Here is a 24,050-nt window from a genome sequence, read left to right as displayed (position 1 = left end):
GCAGGAGAGTCTCTCATGTCTGTGGTACATGTTGAGGGGTAAAATAGCTGCTCCAGAGAAAAGATTTCCCCCAAGTGGGAGAAAAATACAGGCTAAGATCACATTGCTTTGTGCCACAGGGAAAGGATTTCTTGTTTCATCCCAGCCACCCTTCCTGAGCAGCACTTTGAGCTGAAAGCTCTAATGGCACCAGAAAGTCTCTAATCAGATTAGAAAGAGAACAGCAAAAAAGGAAAATATTAGAATATTTGAGGAGTATCAGCATGACAGGTTCAAATAATTATTTGTTTTGATAAAACTGCTGATTGTTCCTGTAGATACTTTTTCATCTAAAGTGGTTTTTAACACACAGCACCATGGAAGAGATTTTCCAAAGGGTTCTGATTTAGGGGAGTGGGTTAATCTCTTTCAAGCAGTAGATAAGAATAGGTGCAACCTTTCAAACTCTATTTTATATATACTTTCATGAGAAATATCATTGATCTCTTGTACATTTTCCTTTGGCTCAGTAGCATTCAGAAGGAATTGGGAAGGCAGCATTACCTCCAGGACTTAATATAATAATAGAGAGTTTTAAACCACTAAATGTACCCACCACAGCCTGGGTTTCTCTTGGTAACCTCTGGCCAAATTCCTACTAGCATTATCTGGAATTGTATGCCTACACAATAGAGCAAAATTCAACTTAAGTAGGACGTAAAAAAATATTGGGTGTGGGTTTTACATGCCTGTCAGTGTAAATCTGATGAAATGAATAAATCTAAAAACGCCTCATTATCTGCTCACACTGACTTTGGTAAGTCTAAATAGGTCAGAAGTCAAATAAGAAACAACTCTAGAGAACCCAAATAAAGGGAGTGGGGCTCAGGCCAGAGTCAGACCTAATGCCAGGTGTGCTTTGGCACCAGGCTGTGCCTAATTAGAGGCAGATATTGAGATCAAAGAGTCGTGGGTTTGCTACAGAATAGTAAAAAAATCCCTTCCCTGTGTTTCTCCTAGGAGTGCTGTCACTGCCCTTCTGCATTGAACATTCCAATAAGAGACATTGACTTCTGTGGAATCTTTTCTTCTTTAAACAATTATTAAAAAAAAAAAAATATTAAAACTACTGACTTCATAAAGCTTAATAAGAAGAAAACCTGAACACTAAAGCAGATTGAGTTTCCAGGGCCAGGCTCACAGCAGGGGTTGATTGCCTTTGCTTCTCTCAAATCAGCTGTGATTTATGCATCTTCCTGGGCTTTGATATTGTTGTGATTTGCCCTGGTTTAGACGAGGGCAGAATCCAAGCTTCAGCAGGAAATGGATGGGATCCACCTCACCTGGTGCAAGGCTTGTGCAAGACAACATTCTTTAATGTTATGTGCAGCCATATCCCTTCATTATGTGAAATTTTTAAGGTCAGGACTTCCAAAGACTTGTTATGTTTTCTCTCTTTCTTAAAACCTCATCTAAAAACCTTTGTTTTATCCCTGCAAGTGCAGAAAGTGCTAAAAAACAACAGAAATGAGAGAATCCAGGAGAAAACCATTCTGGAATGATTTTAATTATCTAAATAAGCATAAACTCAAGGATACAAGTTAGACTGCAAGGCAGGCAATGTATTAATTGTGAAGTACATGCTCAACATTGCATTTTGAAAGTTCATCACAGAGATTATTTCAGGATATACTTGTTTAATATGCTTATGTCTTGTGTGGGATTTTTTTTCAGGCCACATTTAAAGGCTGGATGGATATTATGTATGCAGCAGTGGATTCAAGAGAGGTAAGTCTCTGCAAGGAAATTAATAATTTCCTTTTCCATTGCCTTTTGCAGCACTGATGATGCTTAACAACAAACACAGCAAAATGAAATACATGCAGGGTGCCAGTCCCTGTCTTGCTCTTGCTGGGACAGTTGCAAACCCTCATTATTTGTAGCTGTACTGAGGCAGGATGAATCTGAAATTAAAGTAAATGTGGCCCTTACTCCTACACAACCGATTTATCTATTCCTACTGCAGAGCTCCCAGCACACAGAGGCACCTCAAGAATTAGTCTGAGTCCACCAAAGGCCAAAATTATTCTCTGTATTTCTTCCCCTCTCCCTGCTTACGTCCTTATTTTCCAACTTCTGATGATAACACATCTTTAAAAGTTCTTTGTTTAAGTTGAATTGCCCTGTGAGGCAAATATTTAACCCTCCCCACACCTTCACTTTGAACAAGTGTTTTTTTTGCAGCCTGGAGGAGTGTGGAGAAGCTCCTGGCAGACAGGGGGAGTGTGAACATCCAGCTCTGACTTGAGATGTGCTGGTGACTGGTGACAGCTCAGCTCTTACCTGCATCCTGTCCAGCTTTCAGATTTCCATAAAAACAGACAAACAAAAAAAGCATTTCCCTTCCTACACCATGTGTGGTTTGTTTATCTTTTTATTGAAAGATCTAGAGTATTCTTTCCTTCTTTTAGTTATATTAGAGGAGCAAGTTTACACTTACTGTTAACTTTTAAGGTACTAAAGAGCTGGTACTAAGAATTTGGCAGGATGAATTTAGGGCAAAAATCAAGGCCTAAGGGGAGGAATAAGGGGTGGGAAAACTTGATGGCACCAGAGGAGCAGAGAAGTACCTTTGCATAACATAGCTCATGATGGTGATTTATTCTGGCACTACATGTGCACAGGCATCCTCCTGCTGCTGAATGAAACTCATGGAATACCCCCAAGAAAATATGGCAGTTAGGGAATGCACTTTGTTTAGATACCAAGAGCTGATGGGGAAAATCTGAGCACTGTTGCCAAACAGGGCAGGGGTGACTTGAGGTTATCAGACTGTGTTGCTCAGTTCTTCAGCAATAGACCTTATTCTATTCCACTCCTCATTTTAAAAAATTGTGTTTAAAATTACCATGTTTTTCAGTAGGATTCAATTGTACTGCAATCATACTTCTATTTTATTGTAAGTACCATTAGTTCATTAGGACAATCAGAAAATTGATTATTTTCCCCTTCTGGGTTCAGACTGAGAACATGTTGTAGGATTTAATTCTGGAGCAGTGTGGTTGCTGTGACAGTGCTGTGAAGTGTTGCTGAAATGACTGTGGCATTGCACATGCCAGTGGTAAAAATCAGAGACCAAGGAGAGCTGATTGCTCACAGGAATTACAGTATTTTTCTCATGCTTCATAATTCTATCTCCAGTGGACAGCTTTGTTCTGACTGCATCAATATTTTGATGTGTGCAGAGGTGGTGTCATTTTCACACTTTCCCTTTTCCCTTTGCAGTGTGAGGAGCAGCCTGAATGGGAATGTAATTTATACATGTACCTTTACTTTGTGATTTTCATCATCTTCGGGTCTTTCTTCACATTGAACCTCTTCATTGGTGTCATCATTGACAATTTTAACCAACAAAAGAAAAAGATAAGTAGTGCATGTGCTACACATCATCTTGTGACTGCTGCAGGCACCAAGGCCAGGAACAGATTTCTCAGCAGTGGCTTTGCCACAGCATCCTTGAGATCAGCAGTGGCAGAGCATCTGCACAAACCACCTTGCAGGACTTCTACAAAGGCACAGCTGTACAGCCCCTAGTGTCCCTGGAGCATGAGCATCCTGAAAATAGAGGGTGGGGGACTCTATTCCTCACAGAATGCAGCCAAACAGCTCAGGCAGAGGGGATCTGACAAAATGTGACACAGGGGCACAGGCTGGCCTGGTGTCCCCTGTCCCTCTGAGCAGTCCAACCTGATGAAAGCTACATTAAAAGGGAAATGAAATAGGAGAGGATTCATCCTTGAACTTTGGAAGGGGGCAGAGGTGAGCTCTCTTCATCAAAAGTAATAGTGTTGTTCTCACCCTATACTTAGGTGGCCAGGACATCTTCATGACAGAAGAACAGAAAAAATATTATAATGCAATGAAAAAGCTGGGATCTAAGAAACCTCAAAAGCCAATCCCAAGGCCACTGGTAAGAACAGTATAATTCAGTTGAACTTTGTGTAATAGCTGAATGTTTATTTGTTAGAATAAGCACCATTCAACTCTCCAGTGGAGGAAGGTTTATTGCTCCCAGATGAAAGGCACTTAATAGTTATATGTTTTGGTTTTGGATAATATTTGCAAGTCCAGTGACCTGTGGTACAAAATTCCCTCTGTTCTGCAGCATTGACTAACATTGCAATTTACATGTGCCAGTTGCATATGCCAGTGGCCACCTGCCTGCTCTGAATAAATTCATGGCCACAGTGCAGTGTCTTGTTTACAGTAGTTTCAAAAAGCATTAGAAGCAAACAGGCTTGAAAACTCCATCAAAAAAATTCATCATCGCTTTTAAGTTTATGAAGTTCCAATCAGATGCAATGTATTGTCTGTTTTCCTCTATTTTCTGATCAATCAGGATACAATTTCATGATTTTTACATGGCTTAAATTTCCCAACTAAACCTTATCCTTTCCCCCAGAACAAATACCAAGGTTTTATTTTCGATGTCGTCTCAAAACAAGCCTTCGATGTCTCCATCATGATTCTCATCTGCCTTAACATGGTTACCATGATGGTGGAAACAGATGACCAAAGTCAAGAAAAGGTGAACATCCTCTACAAAATCAACATGCTTTTTGTTGCCATCTTCACCGGGGAGTGCATCTTCAAAATGCTGGCTCTGCGGCATTACTACTTCACCAACGGCTGGAACATTTTTGACTTTGTGGTTGTGATTCTGTCCATCGTAGGTAGGTGACCCTGGATTTTCACCCAGACTCCAATGGTAGAAAGGCACATGAAATTAATTAGCAAAGTTGGAGGGTTTGTGAAATAATATATGCTTTCAACTCATAGAATTTAATCCTAAACTCAATTTTAATATGTGATTATAACTAGCATACCACTGCTTAACAAAAACTGGTTTGATCAGCAAAATTAGGAGGTTTATCAAACTCTACACTTAGTGGTGCATGGTGATAAAACATGAACTGGCCACCACAAACACTTAACACCAATTGGTGATAAAACATGAACTAGCTGCCACAAACACTTAACACCAGTTCTGCATAACAGCCAATGACAGGGAAGTAAAAAAGCCACATGAAAGTGGCACATGTGGATGGCTATTGCTTTGCTATTTGTTTTTATTACAAAAGTTTCAAGCAGTCCTTCAGGGCAGCGAGTCTGACTTTTCTCAGCCTTGTCACTGGAGCTCTGCACTCTCATATAGCCAAGGGATGAAACAGAAAGACACAGTTTTATTGTTAGCTTGTGCCATTTGCTGCTCTGCAGCCCCAAACAGAGATGTATTTAGATGCCAAATAAGTGCAGGTCAAATGAATCTGAAATCCTACCAAGAGTGTTTTCACTAAAGTTGCAAGTAGCAGCAACTGGAAGATGATCCAGTGAGCAAAACGAGCTCAGAAATTCGACTCTTCTGAAAAACTGTTTCCATTTTGAGGGAGAGAACAGGTGAATAAAAAAGTGTCATGTTAGGAAAACATCAACTGGTGCTCCTGCTGCTCTAAACACCCTGTGCTTTGGGGGCATTGAACAGCCTGGATTCCACAGGTTTGGGTCACCCTGGGAATGTCACCAGAGCCTTGAGGTCAGATGCTCTGGGTATGCCCATAGCACACAGTCATTAACCTGAGCTGTCATGCTGCTCAGAGTGCTGTCCCATGATCAGCCAGGTTATTGCAGTGTCAGAGGCCATGCCAGTGAGTCCTGTTCCTGTGGGAGACAGGAGCTCAGCACAGCTCAGTGCAGCCAGGGACTTGGCTTTAGACTGTCTGGACCAAGTGTTCTGCTCCTGAATGAAGAGTTTAGTCCAGGAGTGCAAGCTCATTTCCTTGCTAGCACAGCCTCAGCCCTTAGTTCCCTCACAGCCCATCAGGGAAACTGGAAAAATTTATAAGCAAACAACTAACCAAGTGGATACACAGTGGAAACCTGCACTGTTCTGGTGGAAGCTGAAAAAGAAACCAGGCCCAGCACACCAGAATTTCTGACTCATTATTTTACAGACAAAAATGTTGTCATATCAGACAAATTATAACATCTGCACTCAAGACAAATTTCTCAGGTGGGTCATAGCCAAAAAAGCTCCAGGTATTTTTGTCTTGGCTTGATCTTGGTTTCTCATTACCAACAGAAAACTGTCCCTTAATAAAACTGCCACTACCATTCTCAGCTTACAGTCTCACAAGTTCTTATGGATTAAACAGGCATGAAAAAGCAACAATGCCTTTCCCTTTGTTGTGAGCCTTCCAATCTGGGCAACTTTCCATTTATTTTCTCAATAATCCTGACTGATTGCTTTAAAAGGAAAACCTGGGATTATTTCCCATGTACTAACTTCTTGTCTGTCTCTTTTCTTTTCAAGGCACCGTACTTTCTGACATCATCCAGAAATATTTCTTCTCACCCACACTCTTCAGAGTCATTCGCTTGGCTCGGATTGGCCGGATCCTGAGACTCATCCGGGGAGCCAAAGGAATTCGAACTCTGCTCTTTGCCTTAATGATGTCCCTTCCTGCTCTGTTCAACATTGGCCTCTTGCTGTTTCTGGTCATGTTCATTTATGCCATTTTTGGCATGGCTAACTTTGCCTATGTGAAGAAGGAGTATGGGATTGATGACATGTTCAACTTCCAAACCTTTGCTAACAGCATGCTCTGTCTCTTCCAAATCACCACGTCAGCTGGCTGGGATGGTCTTCTCAACCCTATTTTAAACACCGGACCACCATATTGTGACCCAAACCTTCCCAATGCAAATGGCTCAAAGGGAGACTGCGGGAGCCCTGCTGTAGGGATTTTATTCTTTGTTACATATATCATTATATCATTTCTCATTGTTGTAAACATGTATATAGCTATTATTTTAGAGAACTTCAGTGTAGCCACTGAGGAAAGTACAGAGCCTCTAAGCGAGGATGATTTTGATATGTTCTATGAAATCTGGGAGAAGTTTGACCCCGAAGCCACTCAGTTTATTGAGTATTCTGCACTTTCAGACTTTGCAGACGCGCTGTCAGAACCTTTGCGCATAGCAAAACCCAACAAAATCAAACTCATAGCCATGGACCTGCCCATGGTCAGCGGAGACAGGATCCATTGCTTGGATATTTTGTTTGCTTTTACAAAAAGGGTGCTAGGAGAATCCGGAGAGATGGATGCCCTTAAGATACAGATGGAAGAGAAGTTCATGGCAGCGAACCCCTCCAAGATCTCCTACGAGCCCATTACAACGACTCTGCGGCGGAAACAAGAAGAGGTCTCCGCCATCGTCATCCAGAGGGCGTACAGGAGACATTTGTTCCGGCGCTCCATGAAGCAGGCATCCTACTTGTACCGGCACAGAACTTTGGAAAGCAGCATCCTGGAGGACGATGCGCCCGAGAAGGAGGGTCTCATCGCGTTCATGATGAACGAGAACTACGGCAGGCCAATAGACAAGTCAGAAACTCTCTCCTCCACCTCCTTCCCCCCATCCTACGACAGCGTCACCAGAGGCACCAGTGAAAACCTCCAGCTGAAGATAACGGACGTGAGCAAAAGCGACGAGGCTATAGATTGTCTTCTCTCACCCGACAAGGATAAAGAATCAATTGTTTAAATGTTTGTTTAGAATGCTTTAAAACATTGTTTACAGAATGTAATGCTGTAACTACACAACGATTGAAGCAGCCTTCTTATTAAAAATTAGTTGCAAAAAGAAACAGTGGAGTTTTTACCCTTAACTACAGGAATCTAATAAGTCATATAACATTTGACCCTGCTCTTTTTGACTTGGCTCAATATTTATATTTATATATGCACAGGAAGATTCTCTGCAGGGTCATAGTTGTTATATCAATGGTGTGAATAAGAATAGGCTAGACTGTAAAACAGTAAACACAGTGTATATCTATCCACAGATAAAGCCTGGCTGTATACATTCATTTAAGGTCTTACTCATATTAGTGTGTTTACTTATGGCGATGTATGACCTTGCATTCTAAAAAGAAAAAAAAAAAATCACAGCTGCTGTAGCAAAATGTAACACTTACTGTATATGTTGTGAATGGTCTTTCATAAATTTATTATATTTGATATTTTTTTACTTAAAAAAAGAAAAAAAAGAAGTCTCTTTTTCCATGGAGATTAATGATCCTAACACTCTTCATGTTGAACTCTGAGTCAAGGTAATAGGAACTTATGGGATCCCCATCACTTGAAGAGGAAAGTTGTTGCAAACAGAAGTATCAAATTAGCAACATTTCAATTGTTGATTACACTAAGCCCTCCCTCTTGGGACTTGCAACTGCACCACATCAGCAGAAACACACACACACACACACACACACACACAAAAAAAAACAAACAAAAAAAAAAAAAAAAAACAAAAAAAAAAAAACAAAACAACAAACACAGAGAAGCAAGTGATATCAAAATGATGACAGAAACGGCTTGTTTTATCCTTCAGGAAACTAGACAATTATGGATTCTGTTTGTAAAACTGTTAATAAAAGCACTAATTTTGTAGTATGTTTCAAGAATCTGCTTTGAAATCCGCAATCAAACTCGCCATAGAAGTAGTGCATCACGTTTGTGTGTAGTGATCCAAAGCACCATCTAGGCTGGCAAAGTTTCTGTTAAGGTAGTGGGATAGGTTACATTTTCCCCAGGAACACTGAGCTAAGCAGCCTGATTTGGAACTCTGTGCATCAATATTAATCAAAAAGAAAAAACTACTAATACTACTAATAGAAATAAATCAATGCCAACTGGGCCATGCAGAATGGCTGCGACAGTGTGATCAAGAAGACGGGAGGGGAATTTCCTCTGGATCTGTACACAGATTTTGAGGGTTTGAATCCTTTTAACTCAAAGTCCATCTTTCATTTTCTCAGATAGCACTGTTAGATTTCTGGGGAAGGACAAGAAATACAGGAACCGATAAAAAAATCTACTAGATAGTAGCTATATCCTCATTCCTGTAGACAAAGTAATATTTACAGTTGATGTGTCCTTCAGCTTCAGGCCAAAGAAATGACAATGGGGTGAAAGGTGGATGTGTGGCTGTAGAAAAGTATTAGAGGTTTTTATGTGCTAACATAGATTATTTATTATCTTTCAGCCTCAATAGAATGTGAGAATTTATTTATGGAATATAGAGACATGTCCATCATTACAGACAAGTTCTTTCTTTTTCACCTTCAGACTGATTGTACTTGGGTTTGGTTGGACTTCATGGAAAATCTTGAGATTTCTGTAATGAGCCATTGCACTTTAAAGGAAGAGTAATTGTGCTTTTTCACCTTGGAGAAGCAAAGATATCAAGAATGTATTTAAGGTGTATTGTCATTTACATTTAGTTACATCCCGGGTTGTGAAGGAGTCAAAAAACCACATGGGGGTTGGCAACAAGAATTAAAGCAACATATTACAGTCAAGTTTATCGATGGCCATTGTTATCTGTCCTCTAAACAAGTCAGAATATGTACGACAACATGTCCAAAGGATGACAATGTATCTGTGTAAATATGGGCTAATATATTCTCTCCTTTCATTGAGAGGTGTCTCAGGCATTCACTTGAGAGTGGTCTATCGGTTAATTCAGAGGATTTGCCATCAGGATTCCTGGGGTCTATTCCTGATTCTTACTACATGATTTTTAGGCAAATAATTTAACCTATCTGTGCCTCAGTTTACCCATCTGTAAAATGGGAATAATAATACTTACCTACCTCACAGGGGTGTTGTAAGACTTTCTGATTGCAAAGTGCTATAAGGGAATGAACCATACTATATAAGTATTATTATAATCATGCTCTCTTGCCCTCTTAACCCCATGTCTATGGTGTATAACATAGGGCTGTTCCTCTGGGCATTTTGTTGCCTTTAAATCTTGTTTGTAATTAGATTCTAACTTAAGGGGACTACTCGTCGTTCCTTGAAGTAAAATCATTCTTTATTCCTTCCCCCCTCCCCTCACCTCCCCCAAAAACTCAGAATTGCTCAAGGCTTCTCAAATTAGAGAAACTTTATACAAATTCCCTGTGTATTTATGCTGTAATGTTATTCTGACTGTACATATCACCCAGAAAGAGTATGCGATTTTTATATTTATATGCATATATATATACACACACACATACGTATATCTATACATATATATGTATCTTGTGAGTTTATAGAGTGGCTGACACTCAGAGGACACGACTTACTGATTAAAATGTTTTCTCCTCAATGGGATTTATTGATCATTAGCAGCAAGTTGCTGCCTATAATGAAACTGTTTAATTAGAAAATAGTACATTCGTTACTTGCTGAACAAGCATTTATTGGCTGACAACTAGCAAAATTATTTTCCTTTCAAAGCTTTAGAATAAAAAATTAAAAAAAAAAAGGGGGGAAATACTAAGGAAAAGGAGCATTTATCATGTGATTTCTTTTCATGTATGATGTAGACTGTCTGAAACCCAAGGAAAACGCCAGCCTGCACTCAGTAGTGAGCTGTTGGTTATGCTGCTTTAACAATATTTTAATTATTTGCAACTTATATTAGAAAATATTCAACTGCTGTTCTTATTAAGAGTCAGGCCCGGTAATAAACAGAATGTAAAGAGACAATTAGCTGGTCATTATTTTATTAGAGAAGAGCCCTTCCTGTGGTTGTTTCAGCCTTGAGTTAAACATTTTAGTGTCATTGCTGTGAGACCCTATAGTACTGATGCAATTACAAATGGTTCTTTTACCCAAAACCTCTTTAAAAACAAACAAACAAAAAAAAGTAATGCAAAAAAAATCTGAAAGAGGGTCTTAACTCTAGATGTTTACAGTGCAACTTTCTAAAACTGAATTGTAAATTATTTTCAAAAATCTTTGTAACTGGAAGGTCGGTTTTCTATTGGGTTTTCTATTGTCCTGTGGCATGTTTCTTTAGGGATGAAGAGGGAATGGTATCTTTGTATGGTATTCAGAACTCCCCTCAAAAAATTCAAATAACCTCACTTGTAGATCTTTGTTACTGGAGATGCTGATCCCAATCGAGCCATGATACAACCTCCCAGTGCAGTGACTTAATTTAAGACACTAACTCAATAGTTGGCCCACACTGTCTATAAGCATGGTGAGTGCTGCCATTTTTTCTGTTGATTTGTTCAATAAAGGCTACCACATGAATCACTCAAGCTACAAAAAGAGCAAGGAAAATATCAGCCAATATCATAGGACATATTAAGCTGTTTGTACCTGGAAAAATTCAAATTTATTATGTTTCTTTATTAAATAAATAAGGATAACAAATATTTCCTCTGCCTTTTTTTTTTTTTTTTTTTTTTTTTTTTTTGGTTATGTTGTCAACATTTATGTTATTATTTCTCTGACTCTTTTTCCACATATTTGTTTGGGAAATGCATGGTGACTTTTGCTAGGAGGTTTTTTGATGAAAACCTCTCCAGTTCACCTTACATTGGAAGGCAACCTACAGAGCATTAAAGGCTTGATCCAAAGCTTCTTGAAATCAGTGGAGAATTTCTGGCTACTTCAGATGAATTCAAAAGTCTCTTCTCAAAGAGAATCATTTATAGGATGAACCCAGCACTGGTATTTCAACCCATCCTGCCCAGTAGAATTAGCTGGAGGAGGAACACTAGTTTGAACTGCAATGAAAAAATTCAGTCAGACCTTTGAATTAGTTTAATAAAATCAATTTATAATAATGTTTTATATTAGCCCAGGGCAATCTGACTTGGGAAGAAGACTTTTTTTTTTAATAAGCGTTTGCTAAAATATGTCATGCAATAATTTGACTTCTGAGTCAATGTGTATAGAATGAATCTGTCTGAAATTCAGGAAGATCTTTTTCGTTGGAAGGAGCAGTTTGCTGAAATGAGAATTCTCCATGGAGACATGTCAGATTAGTTATGGAAATTTCTCGCTAGAATTTGTAGTCAAAATTCCAATGTGGAGGAAGTTCAGTGTCATGATCCTCACCAGAAAGATTTTCACATCCAGATTTTTACCAGAATTGCCTAACTTCTATAGATGTGCTCCCATCACTGTGCTAGGGGCTGCTTTGGCTTACAGGACTCTCCTTATTTTCATACAACTCTTGGGAAAGCTTCTGAAGGCTTTCAGATTTTTTAATTTTCAGGGTGAAATTTTTAAAAAACAAAATTTGCCAATTGGATTTCTTATTTTCCAGCCCTATCGAGGAACTTGGAGGACTGTCTCCTCCAAAAATGTGGATTTTTATACTTGCTTCTTTTTAAACATGGAATTATTTGGGTTGGAATGAGCCTAAAAGATCACCTAGTTCCAAATCCCCCTGCCATGGGCAGGGACACCTTCCACTGGACCAGGTTGTTTCAAGTCCAGTCAAATCTGGTCCAGGACAGGGCTCTGGAAAATCTGTTCCAGTGTCTCACCACCCTCACAATGAATAATTTCTTCCTAAAATCCAATTTAAATCTACCATCCTGTAGCTTAACCACATTGATAAGTAAAATTAAGTTGATTTTACAAAGCAGCAGATCTATTAATTCAAGCCTAGGTGCAATCCATGAGTTTGGAGTCAGGGCCTGCAATTTCTAGATTCATTTTGAGATTTTTTTTTTTTTTTTTAGTGGTTTCTGTTCCTTTTTACTTTTGATGTAAATTGTCTTATTAAATACTAAGATAATTTTGGAAAAAAGTCAGCATTAAGAGAGAGAGTTAACAGCAGCACAGGCAACCCAATCAGTTTTCTTAGGAAAAGTCACATATTAGTAATTTGCTTGAGATTGAAGGAAGCTTTTTAAAGTCAGAAAACATTGTAGGAAGGGGAGAAATAAAGAATAAATTCTTTGCAGCTCAAAGCCTCCGCCGGGCTCTAAAGAACACCCATGTAGGATGGCAGTGTCGTGTTTCTGACACCAGGAATGCATTTCCCTGCTGTGTGCCAGGGGTGTGGGGACTGGAGCAGAATTAATAACTGGATTAATAAGTGGAGAAAGCAGGCAGGAGCAGAGCACAGGGAGAGGAAGCGCCCGCGGAGCGGCTGCGCCTTCGTGTCAATCCCCCACGGAGCCGCCACAGGCCGGGCGAAGAACAAACATGGAAATCCTCCTGAGTGTTTGCACATTGTGGAGAAATAGCAGCCGTGTCAAAGGGAAAGCATGTGAAAGCAAATAGTCCTGGGGAAGGGCGATTGGCAGCCGGCAGGAAAATGCTCCGCGGTCGGACGGCCCCGATAACCCGCGAGGGCTGGAGGTGTTGGGCACGGCTTTGTCAGCACCTCCGCCTGGGCTATTTTAGCCAGCTGACAAACAGGCCTTTGGGCAGCTCCTGGCCCGCGTGCTTTTGCCGTGGCAAACTTTCTGAGGCTGCTGCTGCAGTTGTTTCGTCCCTGGAATCTCATTGCTTCGCGTTGGGTTGTGAGTCCCAACTGAATCAGGGCACTGGAGATCTTTTTCCCCTTTTCCCTTTTTTCTGCAGTCCCAAAAACCTCTATTAGGTGTTCAAACATCACCAGAGTGGCTTGAAAATGAGATTTTAATTCAAAAGAATCATCTCTTCTTCTTCTTCCTATTATTACTACTACCACCGTTACTTTAATACTCCGAATCTTCAAGTTTAGGTGATCTGGTGATATTTTCAAGCTTTATTTGTTTTCTCTAACAAATAACTGAAATCTGAACACAGATTTATTTATTATAACACACATTTATAATATATTTATTATTTCTATTCAAATAACAGAATTTCTAACTAGCTATGCTAGTCAAAAAAAATGGGGCTTCAAGAGAAAAAAACAGAATACACAGACAATTGTGATAAAACCATGCATGGTTCTAAAAGTTTAAAGGTGACTTGAACTATGTAGCTCTACTTTAGAACCTCTGTGGCTTCTGTGGAGTCTCAGTTTCTCTAAAGCTAGAGGGAATTTTAGCAATCCCCAGAGGGAAACCAGGTTGCTAACACATCTTTTTCATATAGATAGACTGTCCCAGTTGCACAAGTTTGTCTTAATTCGCTTTCAAAACTTGCAGACCAAGCAAAAATGAAATAATTTTCATTTGTAGCTCAGGGAACAGCTGTGTTCATTATAAGAATTTCTACAGAGGACACAAACCTGGAGTCACAGGGTTCAATGCAATATGGGACAGTTCAGCCCTTGGTGACAGTCTTGGTTCCACAGACTCATTGAATCTTGGAAAAGTTTGGGTTTGAAAGGACCTTTAAAAGTCATGCAATCCAACTGCAGGGACACCTTCCACTAAACCAGGTTGCTCAGAGCCCCTTTCAATCTGGCCTCAAACACTTCCAAGTATGGGGCAGCCACAGCTCCTCTGGACGACTTTTTCCAGTTTCTCACTACCCTTGTAAAAAATTTATTCCCTATACTAGTCTGAAACTCCTATCTTTTAGGTTAGAACCATTACTCTTTGTCCTACCACAACAGAACTCCCCTAAAACATTTATCTTCCTTCTAGGTTTCCTTTAAGTCATAAAAAACCCATGCTAAACCTTAAATAGGAGAGGACATCACCTCCACCTGTCCTTGCCTTACCCCACAGGCAGAGAAAGAGCCACTGGGAGCCTCAATCAAATTCCTTTCTCTTATTACTGGAGTGGAGACTGAAGGGATGCTCTGGGATTTGTTGGAGCCTGGATTTGCTGAAAAATCTTTGAGGGAGGCAGAAGAGAAGAAGGTCCTCCTTGTGAGGAAGTGGGATGCTGTGGTTTGAGGGTGGGCTGCCCTGGATGTTGCAGGAGAAGGTTTGTAGCTGTGCCAAGCGCCTCAGCAGTGCTGTGCTGCACATGTGCAGGGGCTTCTCTGAAGCCTGTGGGTGAAATGGGGTAAAGATGGTTGAAATGGGGTAAAGACAGTTGAAATGGGATAAAGATAGCTGTTTCTCCTGTGCAGTAGGAGAAGGGAGCTTCTTACCCAGGCAGGGAAGGTATCAGCCCTCAAAGGAGGGCAGGTGCCTCTCAGAACCTACCTGGCTACAACTATAACAAATAATAGTCACTGGATCCACATACCTCTGCCTGTGTCTCTCCCTTGGCCTGTTTCAGTCTGGTTTGGTTGAGGGATGGATGTCTCAGAGATAAATTAATTCCTATGAGCTTTGCAAAAATAATCAGCTGAGGAGGATGTGAAAATCTGGCAGGCAGGAAAGGTAGTAAAAAGAGGCCAGGTCTTAAGGAAAGATAAAACATTTTCACACAGAGGCACAGGCAGGTCATATAAATACCTCATATTGTAGGAGGAACAATTAATTTGCATTTGCTTTGCCACCAAGGACCACCAATTCCATGGCACAAAACACAGAAAAAACAGATGTTTTTAGTTCTGGTGCCCTGAGCTTTGTTTGGATTGCCTTCATTATCCAATGGGAGGGTACTTGAGATGGAAGGTATTTTATTTTTTGTTTTCCAGGAGGAGCTGGGAGGATAGCTATGCACCTTAGAGGTAAGATCCTTCCTGTACCTCCCTCCACAGCCATATAGCTGTGAAGTCCTCAGAAAAAGTTGGAGGAGTTGAGAAAACAGTGGGAGAAGCAAGGTGGGGATTAGTAGTTTGCAGTACCTTGATTTGCTTCGGTAGGAGCAGCTGCTGAAAGGTGTGGTGGGCAGGTGAAGGGGGTAAGCTCAGTGGTGATGACACCTAAATCTCTCACAGGAGGTGGCAGTCACCTGGGTAGCATCAGCAGTGATGCAGCTTGTGAGCAGCTCAGGGCAGCCTGCAGTGCCAGGACCGACACCTCTGTGTGTGCACAGCACAGATAACTGCTTATCTGCACCATCCCTCTCCACAGAAACGCTGCAGGGCTGAGCTGGGCAAGCTCTCCAGCCCAGGGCTTCCCTGCACTGTCCTCTCCAGGCAGCCAGAAGGTGCAGAGGGCAGCAGTCTCAGTGTGCTCCTGTCAGTGGGGATGCAGTGGTCGGATTCACCTCCCAGAAAGTTCATCACAAAGCACTGTGACACAGAAAGCCAAAAGAGAAGATGTGGTGGGCTAGAAAATGTGTCCACTGGAAATAAGATCCTCTTTTGTTATTTATTTTAAAACTCATGGCTGTGTTGGGGAACTTGGACTCAAGTCCTCTTTCTCCTCCCTGTCAGAGGAAAGCCCCTCTGAAACTCCGTAGTGTTCAACCCCAGTGATGCTACTCCTTTCAGCTATTATAAGCCAAGCTGTTTCTCTCCTTTCCTTACAGGAGGGCACACTGCAGAGCTGGATTTTAGTATAGGATACCAAAAAAACCCCAAACCACCACAACTAAAATGCCCTGGTTTAAGGCCAAAGCTTTTGTCATTCAAGCATGGTGAAATTTCTGTTGCCAGGAGTGGCTGCCTGGGAATAAAGCAGCTCCTTGCAATGGCATTTGCAGTGAATTATCCCACTATCCACTGAGAAGAGAACAGAGGCCAGAAAACACCTAACTTCTCACTCATGGAGGCTTTCCAGGCTTCAGAGACATCCTCCTCTTGCTGCAAAGTTGTAGTAGTTAACCAGAAAGGGAAATGCTCAGCTGAAACTGTGCTTCTGACCCCATTCTGAGCCTGACATTCGACTGCCTTAGTGCAGCCAAAGACACATTGTCCCTCTTGAAAACAGGTCAGGGGTCCACAGGCCAGGTGTGACCACCAAGGACAAAGCCCCAGTTTTTCACCCCACTGCTGTCCTGTCCTACTGCACCATGAGGAAATCTTGCCTTTCACACATGGAATGCACATGCCAGGAACCTTAAGCCCACAAAGGCTGCAAAGCTCACTTTTGGGTAGGGTCTTGAGGATTTAACAGCTTCAGGAGCCAGAGTGTGAGCCTTGTAGCCAGCAGCTGTGATCCTCTCTCACCTCAGCCTCCCTGGGAAGGAGGGGAAGATCAGCCTGAAGATTGGTCAGCCTTCACATTCTTGGAGTGTCTGGCGTAGAAACACTCCTGGACACTGACAGGGGGAAGGCAGAGAACTACCCAGACCCCAGAAGGTGGCAAACATGGCCCTGGTCCCAATCTGACAGGGCTGGTAAGGTGTTGCTTTATAAGGCTGCAGAGACACAGGGAGGGATCACTTGCTGCTTTACCCCTCTCAAGTCAGTTCAGTGTTGCAGCTTATATAGAGAAGGGTGGACAAAGCACACTCCTTCGTGCTCACACTGGAATCCCCTCCTTAGTTTCCTCTGAAAAGAATTTAGTTCAAGTGTTTAGAACTGTTGGGGGGGATTTTCAATAAAGCTGTATTGTCACCTCCATGTAGGCACGTAGGACCTGTCTTCTTCAGCATTCTGTCCTGAAGTAAACTCCACATGAAGTTAAAAGAACCTTCCCAGAGTAAAGAATGAGATGAAATGTGATCCTGTAGCAATCTTTTTTATCTGATGATGTTTGCAATTATCAATCTGAGCTTTTTTAATCCTCTCCATTCTTGGTGTAGGCAGTGGATGCTTGCAAGTATCACAGTTCTGGTCTCAGAGCTGTGTCCAAATCCCTGAAGCCTGAAGCTTAAGGTCCTTACCCAGCTCTAATTTGAGAGCTTTGACTCTCACACCAGCTGACTGTGTGGATTAAATGCATGTAAATACCTTCATAGTGACTGGCAAAACATACTCGTGATGCTATCCTAAATTGGGATGCTCTCCCTCCAGGGGTGTCAGTTTGATGTTATCACCTACTCAGCAGATAAATCTCTTTATTAAAGGAGGGAGAATTCCTGCTTTCCATCAGTCCCACAACAGCTTCTTTACCCTGTAAGTCTGTTTTCTCCCCTGCCTTGCCATCATCAAAGCTGGTTTTCCCAACTTTGTGAAGATGCTGCTGTTAGTGCTTGGATATCATCTCCATTTCATCTCAGCTTGCTGTGAGTCACACCAATGTTTGCACCCTGGTGCTCTGTCTTATTGGTCTATGAAAGAGCCAGGATGAGAGTTTCCATTGCAAACACTCATCTCCCTCCCAAGCTAATGGGGTCAGACAGGTCTGTCTGCAAGGCTCAGATTTCCTTAAGGGCATCATGTCACTGACAGAAGCCATGAGAAGGTGGTCGCTTCAATGTGAATAAAACATTCCCTGGCTTACAGCTCTGTCTATAAACCTGGGCACAAGGCAATACATGAGACATGCTGCACACCCTCTCACCTCTAAAATGCTTGAGATGCCCTACACTGGTTCCAAACACTAGTTTTCTGTTAATTTTCCTCTTTGTCAGGATATACATTAACTTCCAATCATTTGGTTTGTGTTTTTCACTCTGTCTTTAGCTTTTAGGTGAGCCAAATAAAAGCATGCCCTCTGTTAACTCAGTCATCAGTAGTTTTGGGGCAGTGAGACAGTCTGGCTTGCTAATCTGCATGGACCACATCTCAGTGTTTCCAGTTCATGTGTTATGTTCCTGTTGGATACCAAAATCAGTCACAGGTTGCTTTTCTTGCCCAGAGGCTAAATAGGACAACAAGACTAAACTTTGGTCCTTCTAAGTGGGGTCTCACCTTCCAACCTGCTTAGCTGAAGCAGTTCTTAGTCAGTCTGAATCCCCAAAATCATATCTGGGAGACTGACCTAAACCAGAGCTGTCCCAGGGATGTTTCCCTGCTCACCTATCAGGGCATGCTGCTAGACCAGTGCCTCCCAAAACCTCCAAACCTTCCTGGGGGTGAAGTGGCTCCTGGAAAAAGAAATGTTGATAGAACAGGCAGCTGGAGATGGCAGACAATCAGAAATTGGGAAGGGTATGAGGGTGCAGACGGATGAAATATGGGTGGCATGGGATGACCTGGGGACAGCACCAAGCTGTTAACATGACCAGGAACACACAGAGAGTGAGTACTGCAGTGCTCAGAGCAACTTTCCAGTCTGGAAGATGGTGTGGCAGCACTGAAGCCTGTGTCTGCTCGTGTCTTGCTCAGTGGCAGAGGAATAATCACTTTGACAAAGGGCTCTTCCAGCCAGGGAGAAGCCTGGGAAGTTCCCTAGGACAGGCTGCTTCTCCATCTGTTCAGTCCCAGAGAGAAACCTGGCTGGTTTGTCAAGCCACCAAAAAGTGTGATAGATGCTGGTTTGAGAGTTCTCCTTGGTAGGTTCCTAGAAAATGGGAACTCTGGGGAAAGGATGTCTGCTGATTTCTTTTCTCTTAATTTTTTAAAAAATTTTTTCCCTTATTTTTTTAAAAAAATGAAACCAGAAAAGCAGAGCTCTGCATTCATGTGTGTGTATACATGGAAATATGTGGTTTCAGGAGGAATTTCTGAAAACAGTTCACCTGGAGAGGAGTCTCATCTCCATCCTGGGCTTTTGAGGACATTTCTCTGAGCCAAAACATCATCTTCATTTCTGAGGATGGAAAAGGTAGGCTGTTTCATACTCTAAAAATGGGTTCAACATTAATGAAACCAAAGCCACAGAAGGGCTCAATTACATGTGCATTACAAAATAACCACAAAATCTAATGATGGTGGGGTTCAAATATCTGCTGGCTTGCAAGAAGATGACCACAGAGAATGCAAAGCAGGAGCTGGCCACTGCTGCCACCACTGCTGGGGAGAAAACCTGCTGGGCCAAAATGCCATCCCAAGCAATGACCCAAGATGTGAGTGCAGTTGTTGTTGATTCCTGCTTGTTAAATCTCTTTATGTTTATCAGTGATATTTCTTGTGCTAGGACAACACACTTCCCTGTGTGACAGCAACATCATCCAGGACCCAAGGCCAGAGGGAGACAAATGCACCTGACTCAGCAGTAAATCCACTTTCCTGCTCTCCCATGTGCTGCTGAGCCACACAGGGTGCTCTGGGCAGCTCTCCCAACAGCAGCTGTCCCTCTGGCCCAGCAAAGAAGCATCTGAGAAATCTTGGTATGTCTCCTGCCACACTCAGCAGGAAGGCTCAAACTGAACTGCAGGCTAAAAGTGATCTAGCAGCAGGGCCAGGAGGTTCAACACCCAGTCGCCCTTGTCACAGCACATTAAAAGCTGGTGATCACTCAGCTGTGAGCAAGCAGAGGCTTTTGTGCAGAACAAATGCAGTTTGTGCGGAGCAGCGCGAGCAGCAGCGGGCGAGTTCCAGCAGTGACAGTGCTGCTGGCACCTGCAGGCTCTGCACACATTGCATGCCCAGGTCTCTGAGAGGGGAAAGCAAACCAGGGTTCCCCTTTTGCTCCTGAATGCTTCCTGAAGAGCAGTGGGTGTCCTCCAGCCTTGGGAGCCCATGGCTGGTGTTTGGAGCTGAGAGGTGTCACTGGCTGTGGGGTCTCCTGAGCCTGAGATCCTCACAGCAGGACATACAGGTGGTTTAAAGTTCAGATTTTCCCAGCTGGCCACCAAAGATTCAGGAGGCTGTTTTCTGTGGTTTTCAAGGTTGTTTATTGTTTCTTTTCTAAGAAATTCTTTCTCTAGCTAACAGTGGTCTGTTCAGCTTGAGATGCGAGGCACACTGCCTGCCCTTGGGGCAGGACTTATCTTTTATACTATAAATTATGTACCTAATATTTACAATTACTTTCCAATACATGACAATTTTATTACACTGTCCGGTTTTCCCTTGCACCAATCCAAAAGTGCCATCCTGGCTCAGAAAATGGATGATAAGAAGAAAAGACATACCATGCCCAAAATCCTCCATATTAGGTTCAAACCCTTAATATAAACATTTCTTAAAATTCACTTTTCTATCTTCTAACAATCTAATTTATACTCTACTTATCCTTCGTGACTTGTAATTCCTCCTGCAGTGTTGGTAAATTTTTCCAGGGACTTAAATCCAGTCCCCAGAAGTCCTGGGCACCATGCCAGGGCCTCTGAGACCCCTGCCAGGGGGTTTGGAGGCACCAAGGGAAGCCAGGAGAGCACCCTGGACTCCCACAAGAGGGACAGGGATCCATCATGGGATGCCATGGGACAGCCCAAGAGTATCAGCCATGCCAAGGTACTCTCAAGAAACACCAGAGTGTAACAGGGTCATGTTTTGCACCACTTAATTAGTGTTTTGTCTGAAGTTTCTTCTGTCTTCACTCGGAGCCAGGATGAAAAAACACAGAGATGAATTTTCTTGTGTTCGGGCCTGGCTGTTTATTAAATCTTATCTAAAGTACAGAGAGTTCAGCAACAATTCTAGCCCCCAGCTAGAAGAGAGCAAAATGGAGGAGAATCCAGCTGCTACAAGGTCTCTTAAAGCTAAGCAGTCCAAGAGGGAATTAACACCTATATTATTTATACTTTTGATCCAATAACCAAACTCCTGTGACCCTGAGTGCAGCACTGACTATCCAACCAGAAACTATTGCCTGAAACCATGAAGAAGAAGGAGGAAGGACACTGAAAAGAGGCACCACCCAAAATCCTCCATCTTGTCCCATACCTGTTACTATATTATAAAAACCTCAAATTTAAACCCCTTCACCATGTGAACTCACCTCTATTTAATTACACACCCATAATTCTCTGTCACTCAAATTTAGAAGCCTTCTCCAAGGCCTCAGTGCAAAAGCAGTGTTCTCCAGGGGGTCAGTGCCAGAAAGCACAAAAAACTCAAAAAACCCAGGTTTCTGGGATCCAACACCAGAGCTCCTCCCCCCTTTCCCTCCCCCAGGCACAGAGGTCTGCAGCTCGTCACTGGTTAATTCTTGGCCAGGATTTTTCCCAACTTTCAGTGAGAGTAGTGCAGCAAACAGATGGTTTACTTTCAATAGCTGAACAAAGTCCCAAATTCAGATCATTTGGGCAACTTTATGTTAAACATTTTGACTGAACCAAAACTATGTTTATATTTATTAAAGGCAGCTTTGGCTGAAGACACCATATTAAAATATTGTGCTCAAGCATTTGGAATCCTCAGTTTTCCCTCTGAATATGCTGTTCCTTTATCTGCCTTTTGTTTCATTAAGATTCAGGCTATAATTTCAAGCTTTGGTTAAGTTTGGGCATCCAGCTCACACCAGATGTCTCTGGCACTGCTGGCAGAATTTTAATTCCTCTCTAGTAGCACTCTGAAGCTGTACCATGTCCTGGAGGTGGGAGTCTCCATTCCCCACTGGGGTTTTTCTAGCACCTGGAAGTGCCTCTCTGTTAATGCAGCAGTGAGCAGAGCTGGGAGCTGCTGCAGAGGCAGGATTGCAGTGATTGCAGAGGCAGGAAAGCTGCCCCAGCTCTGCCCAGATCCTGCCTGCTCCCCTAAAAATCCATGTGAAGCCCAGTCCTGGCCTTGAGCAAAATGAGACTTTGCCCCAGGTGGCTGATGCAGTAAAGAACCAAGAAAATCTAATATCTCCTCATTGTATATATTTTTAATATACTGTTGACAATTGAACAATGTCTAGCCTCATGCATATTTGAAAAAGGGGGTTGAGAAGTATCCTGCTGTGCATCAGCAACTAAAAGCTGTTACCTGAATTTGCTTGATCTGCTGTAAGATTTTTTGGCTCCTCTGCTATGTTAGCTTTCCCCTGAACAGCCTAAGAAAATGACCACTGTCCTAGAGGATTTAGGTGGCAATGGTGATGTCAATAATCACTATAATCACTTGCACAGCCTCCTTCCAGCCATGCAGTGAAATATGTGATAAATTCCTCTCTGGGTATTGCTGGTCTGTGGAGCTGTGATCAGCTGCAATCCCATCTCTTTCCCACAGGAGCACAAGAGCTGGGCTGATGACACATGGCTTGCACTGCTCAGTTCCAGCAATGCCAAGGTCACTGCTCCTCCTCCTATGGTTCAGCACCTCCAATATCCTTGATTAGGTAACTACTGAACCATTTGTGGTGGGATTCAGCTGACAGCTGCTCTTAAACAGCAGATACATGATCTTGCACTTTGTGTGAAGGACCAAACCCCCTGTGACCATCCAGCTCCACACTTGCATCTCACTCTGAGGACACAAACCCCTAAGGACAGCTGCCCACGTGCTTCTGGTGGGTTAGAAAATATTTACATTGCAAAGCCATTGCTGAAGCGTGGTCACTTCTGGGAAGCAAAGCAGCTGCTGTTTACCAGGAGAAGGGAGGCTTTGTGGTTTGGACAGTGGCTGGAGCCCAAGATTTTATTCTGGTGACACCCCTGCTAGGAGCTGCAGCGTTGTGTAGATTTGCCTTTGGGAAATGGGCATTGCACAGCTCAGGTACTGATGGCAGTGTGACCACAGGCATAGGCAGAGCCCTCTGTGCACTGATCCATCTGCTGGGGACGTGTTTCAGCCCAGGCTGACCCACATGCTGTTCTAACCTGATTGCTGGAACTCAACAGCCTTAAAATGAACTCAGATATTGCTGGCACCCAGCCCCAAAAGGTCCTGAAATGCAACCAAAGGGTTACAATGCAGAGTAGACCCCTGAAGAATCTGTCAGCATCCTCTGCCCTTTGTGATACAGGGGAATGGATGGAGTGTGTGTACATAGATGAGGTGGAAGGACATAAAAAAGGAATAATTACAGTGTTAATTAGAAGGTAACAAGTGTCTGCAGCCCAGCAAGGCCCAATCCTCCCTTGGCTGAGGCTCCATCTGACCTGTCACTGTTCAGGACTGTGAGTGGAGAGGTTGTTACTCAGATGAGACTGGGGAGTAGGAAGAATCTCCTGGACAGACCTTCCCAAGGGACATTATGAGGCATTTTTTTTCCCAGAGAAGTGGTGGGTACCCCACCCCTGGAAGTGTTCAGGCTGTGTTAGGTGTGACTTTGATCAACCTGGTAGAGTGGAGAGTTCCCTGCCCATGACAGGGGAGTAGGAGCAAGATGATCTCTAAGGTCCCTTCCAACCTGAAAGGCTCTATGTGTCTGTGACTGTATGAAATCTAAGGCACTTGAACAGCTTTCAGATCTCCTTTTAGCTCCTTTCTCAGAAATGCCCCTTCCCAGTGGGGATTTAGGAAATGAATGACAAAAATTGGGAATTCTCACACAGCTCCATATGGAAAGATGGGATGTCCCATGGTGTAAGCCATGAGAATGTAGCACTCCCTCATCTCCCTGCCTGTCCCAAGAGCTAGCAGAAATAGCAAAAGACTGGTTTTGTCAGATATCAGAAAAAAACAAGATGAAAATGGCCAAATGGGGATGAGCAGGAGGTGGCCTGATTATTATTTTACTTTATGAGGAAAGAAATCCAGTTGGATCCTATCCCTAGTGT

At 42.6% G+C, this 24,050-nt stretch overlaps 1 protein-coding gene across 2 annotated transcripts in view; it reads left to right on the top strand.

Annotated features, from left to right (window-relative positions):
- SCN5A (sodium voltage-gated channel alpha subunit 5) overlaps positions 1-8,311 on the top strand; it is a 166,901-nt gene extending 158,590 nt beyond the window's left edge. For both annotated transcript variants that reach the window (XM_056485320.1, XM_056485319.1), the window contains exons 23-27: positions 1,714-1,767; positions 3,265-3,406; positions 3,849-3,949; positions 4,442-4,712; positions 6,350-8,311. In XM_056485320.1, the coding sequence (XP_056341295.1) occupies positions 1,714-1,767; positions 3,265-3,406; positions 3,849-3,949; positions 4,442-4,712; positions 6,350-7,584 (1,803 nt within the window). In that variant the 3' untranslated portion in view covers positions 7,585-8,311. The remainder of the gene's footprint in view (positions 1-1,713; positions 1,768-3,264; positions 3,407-3,848; positions 3,950-4,441; positions 4,713-6,349) is intronic.
- The last annotated feature ends 15,739 nt before the right edge of the window (positions 8,312-24,050 follow it).

This window comes from Oenanthe melanoleuca, chromosome 2 (genome assembly GCF_029582105.1).
Source record: "Oenanthe melanoleuca isolate GR-GAL-2019-014 chromosome 2, OMel1.0, whole genome shotgun sequence".
Classification (NCBI taxonomy): domain Eukaryota; kingdom Metazoa; phylum Chordata; class Aves; order Passeriformes; family Muscicapidae; genus Oenanthe; species Oenanthe melanoleuca.
This window is presented reverse-complemented; position numbering and strand designations above follow the sequence as displayed.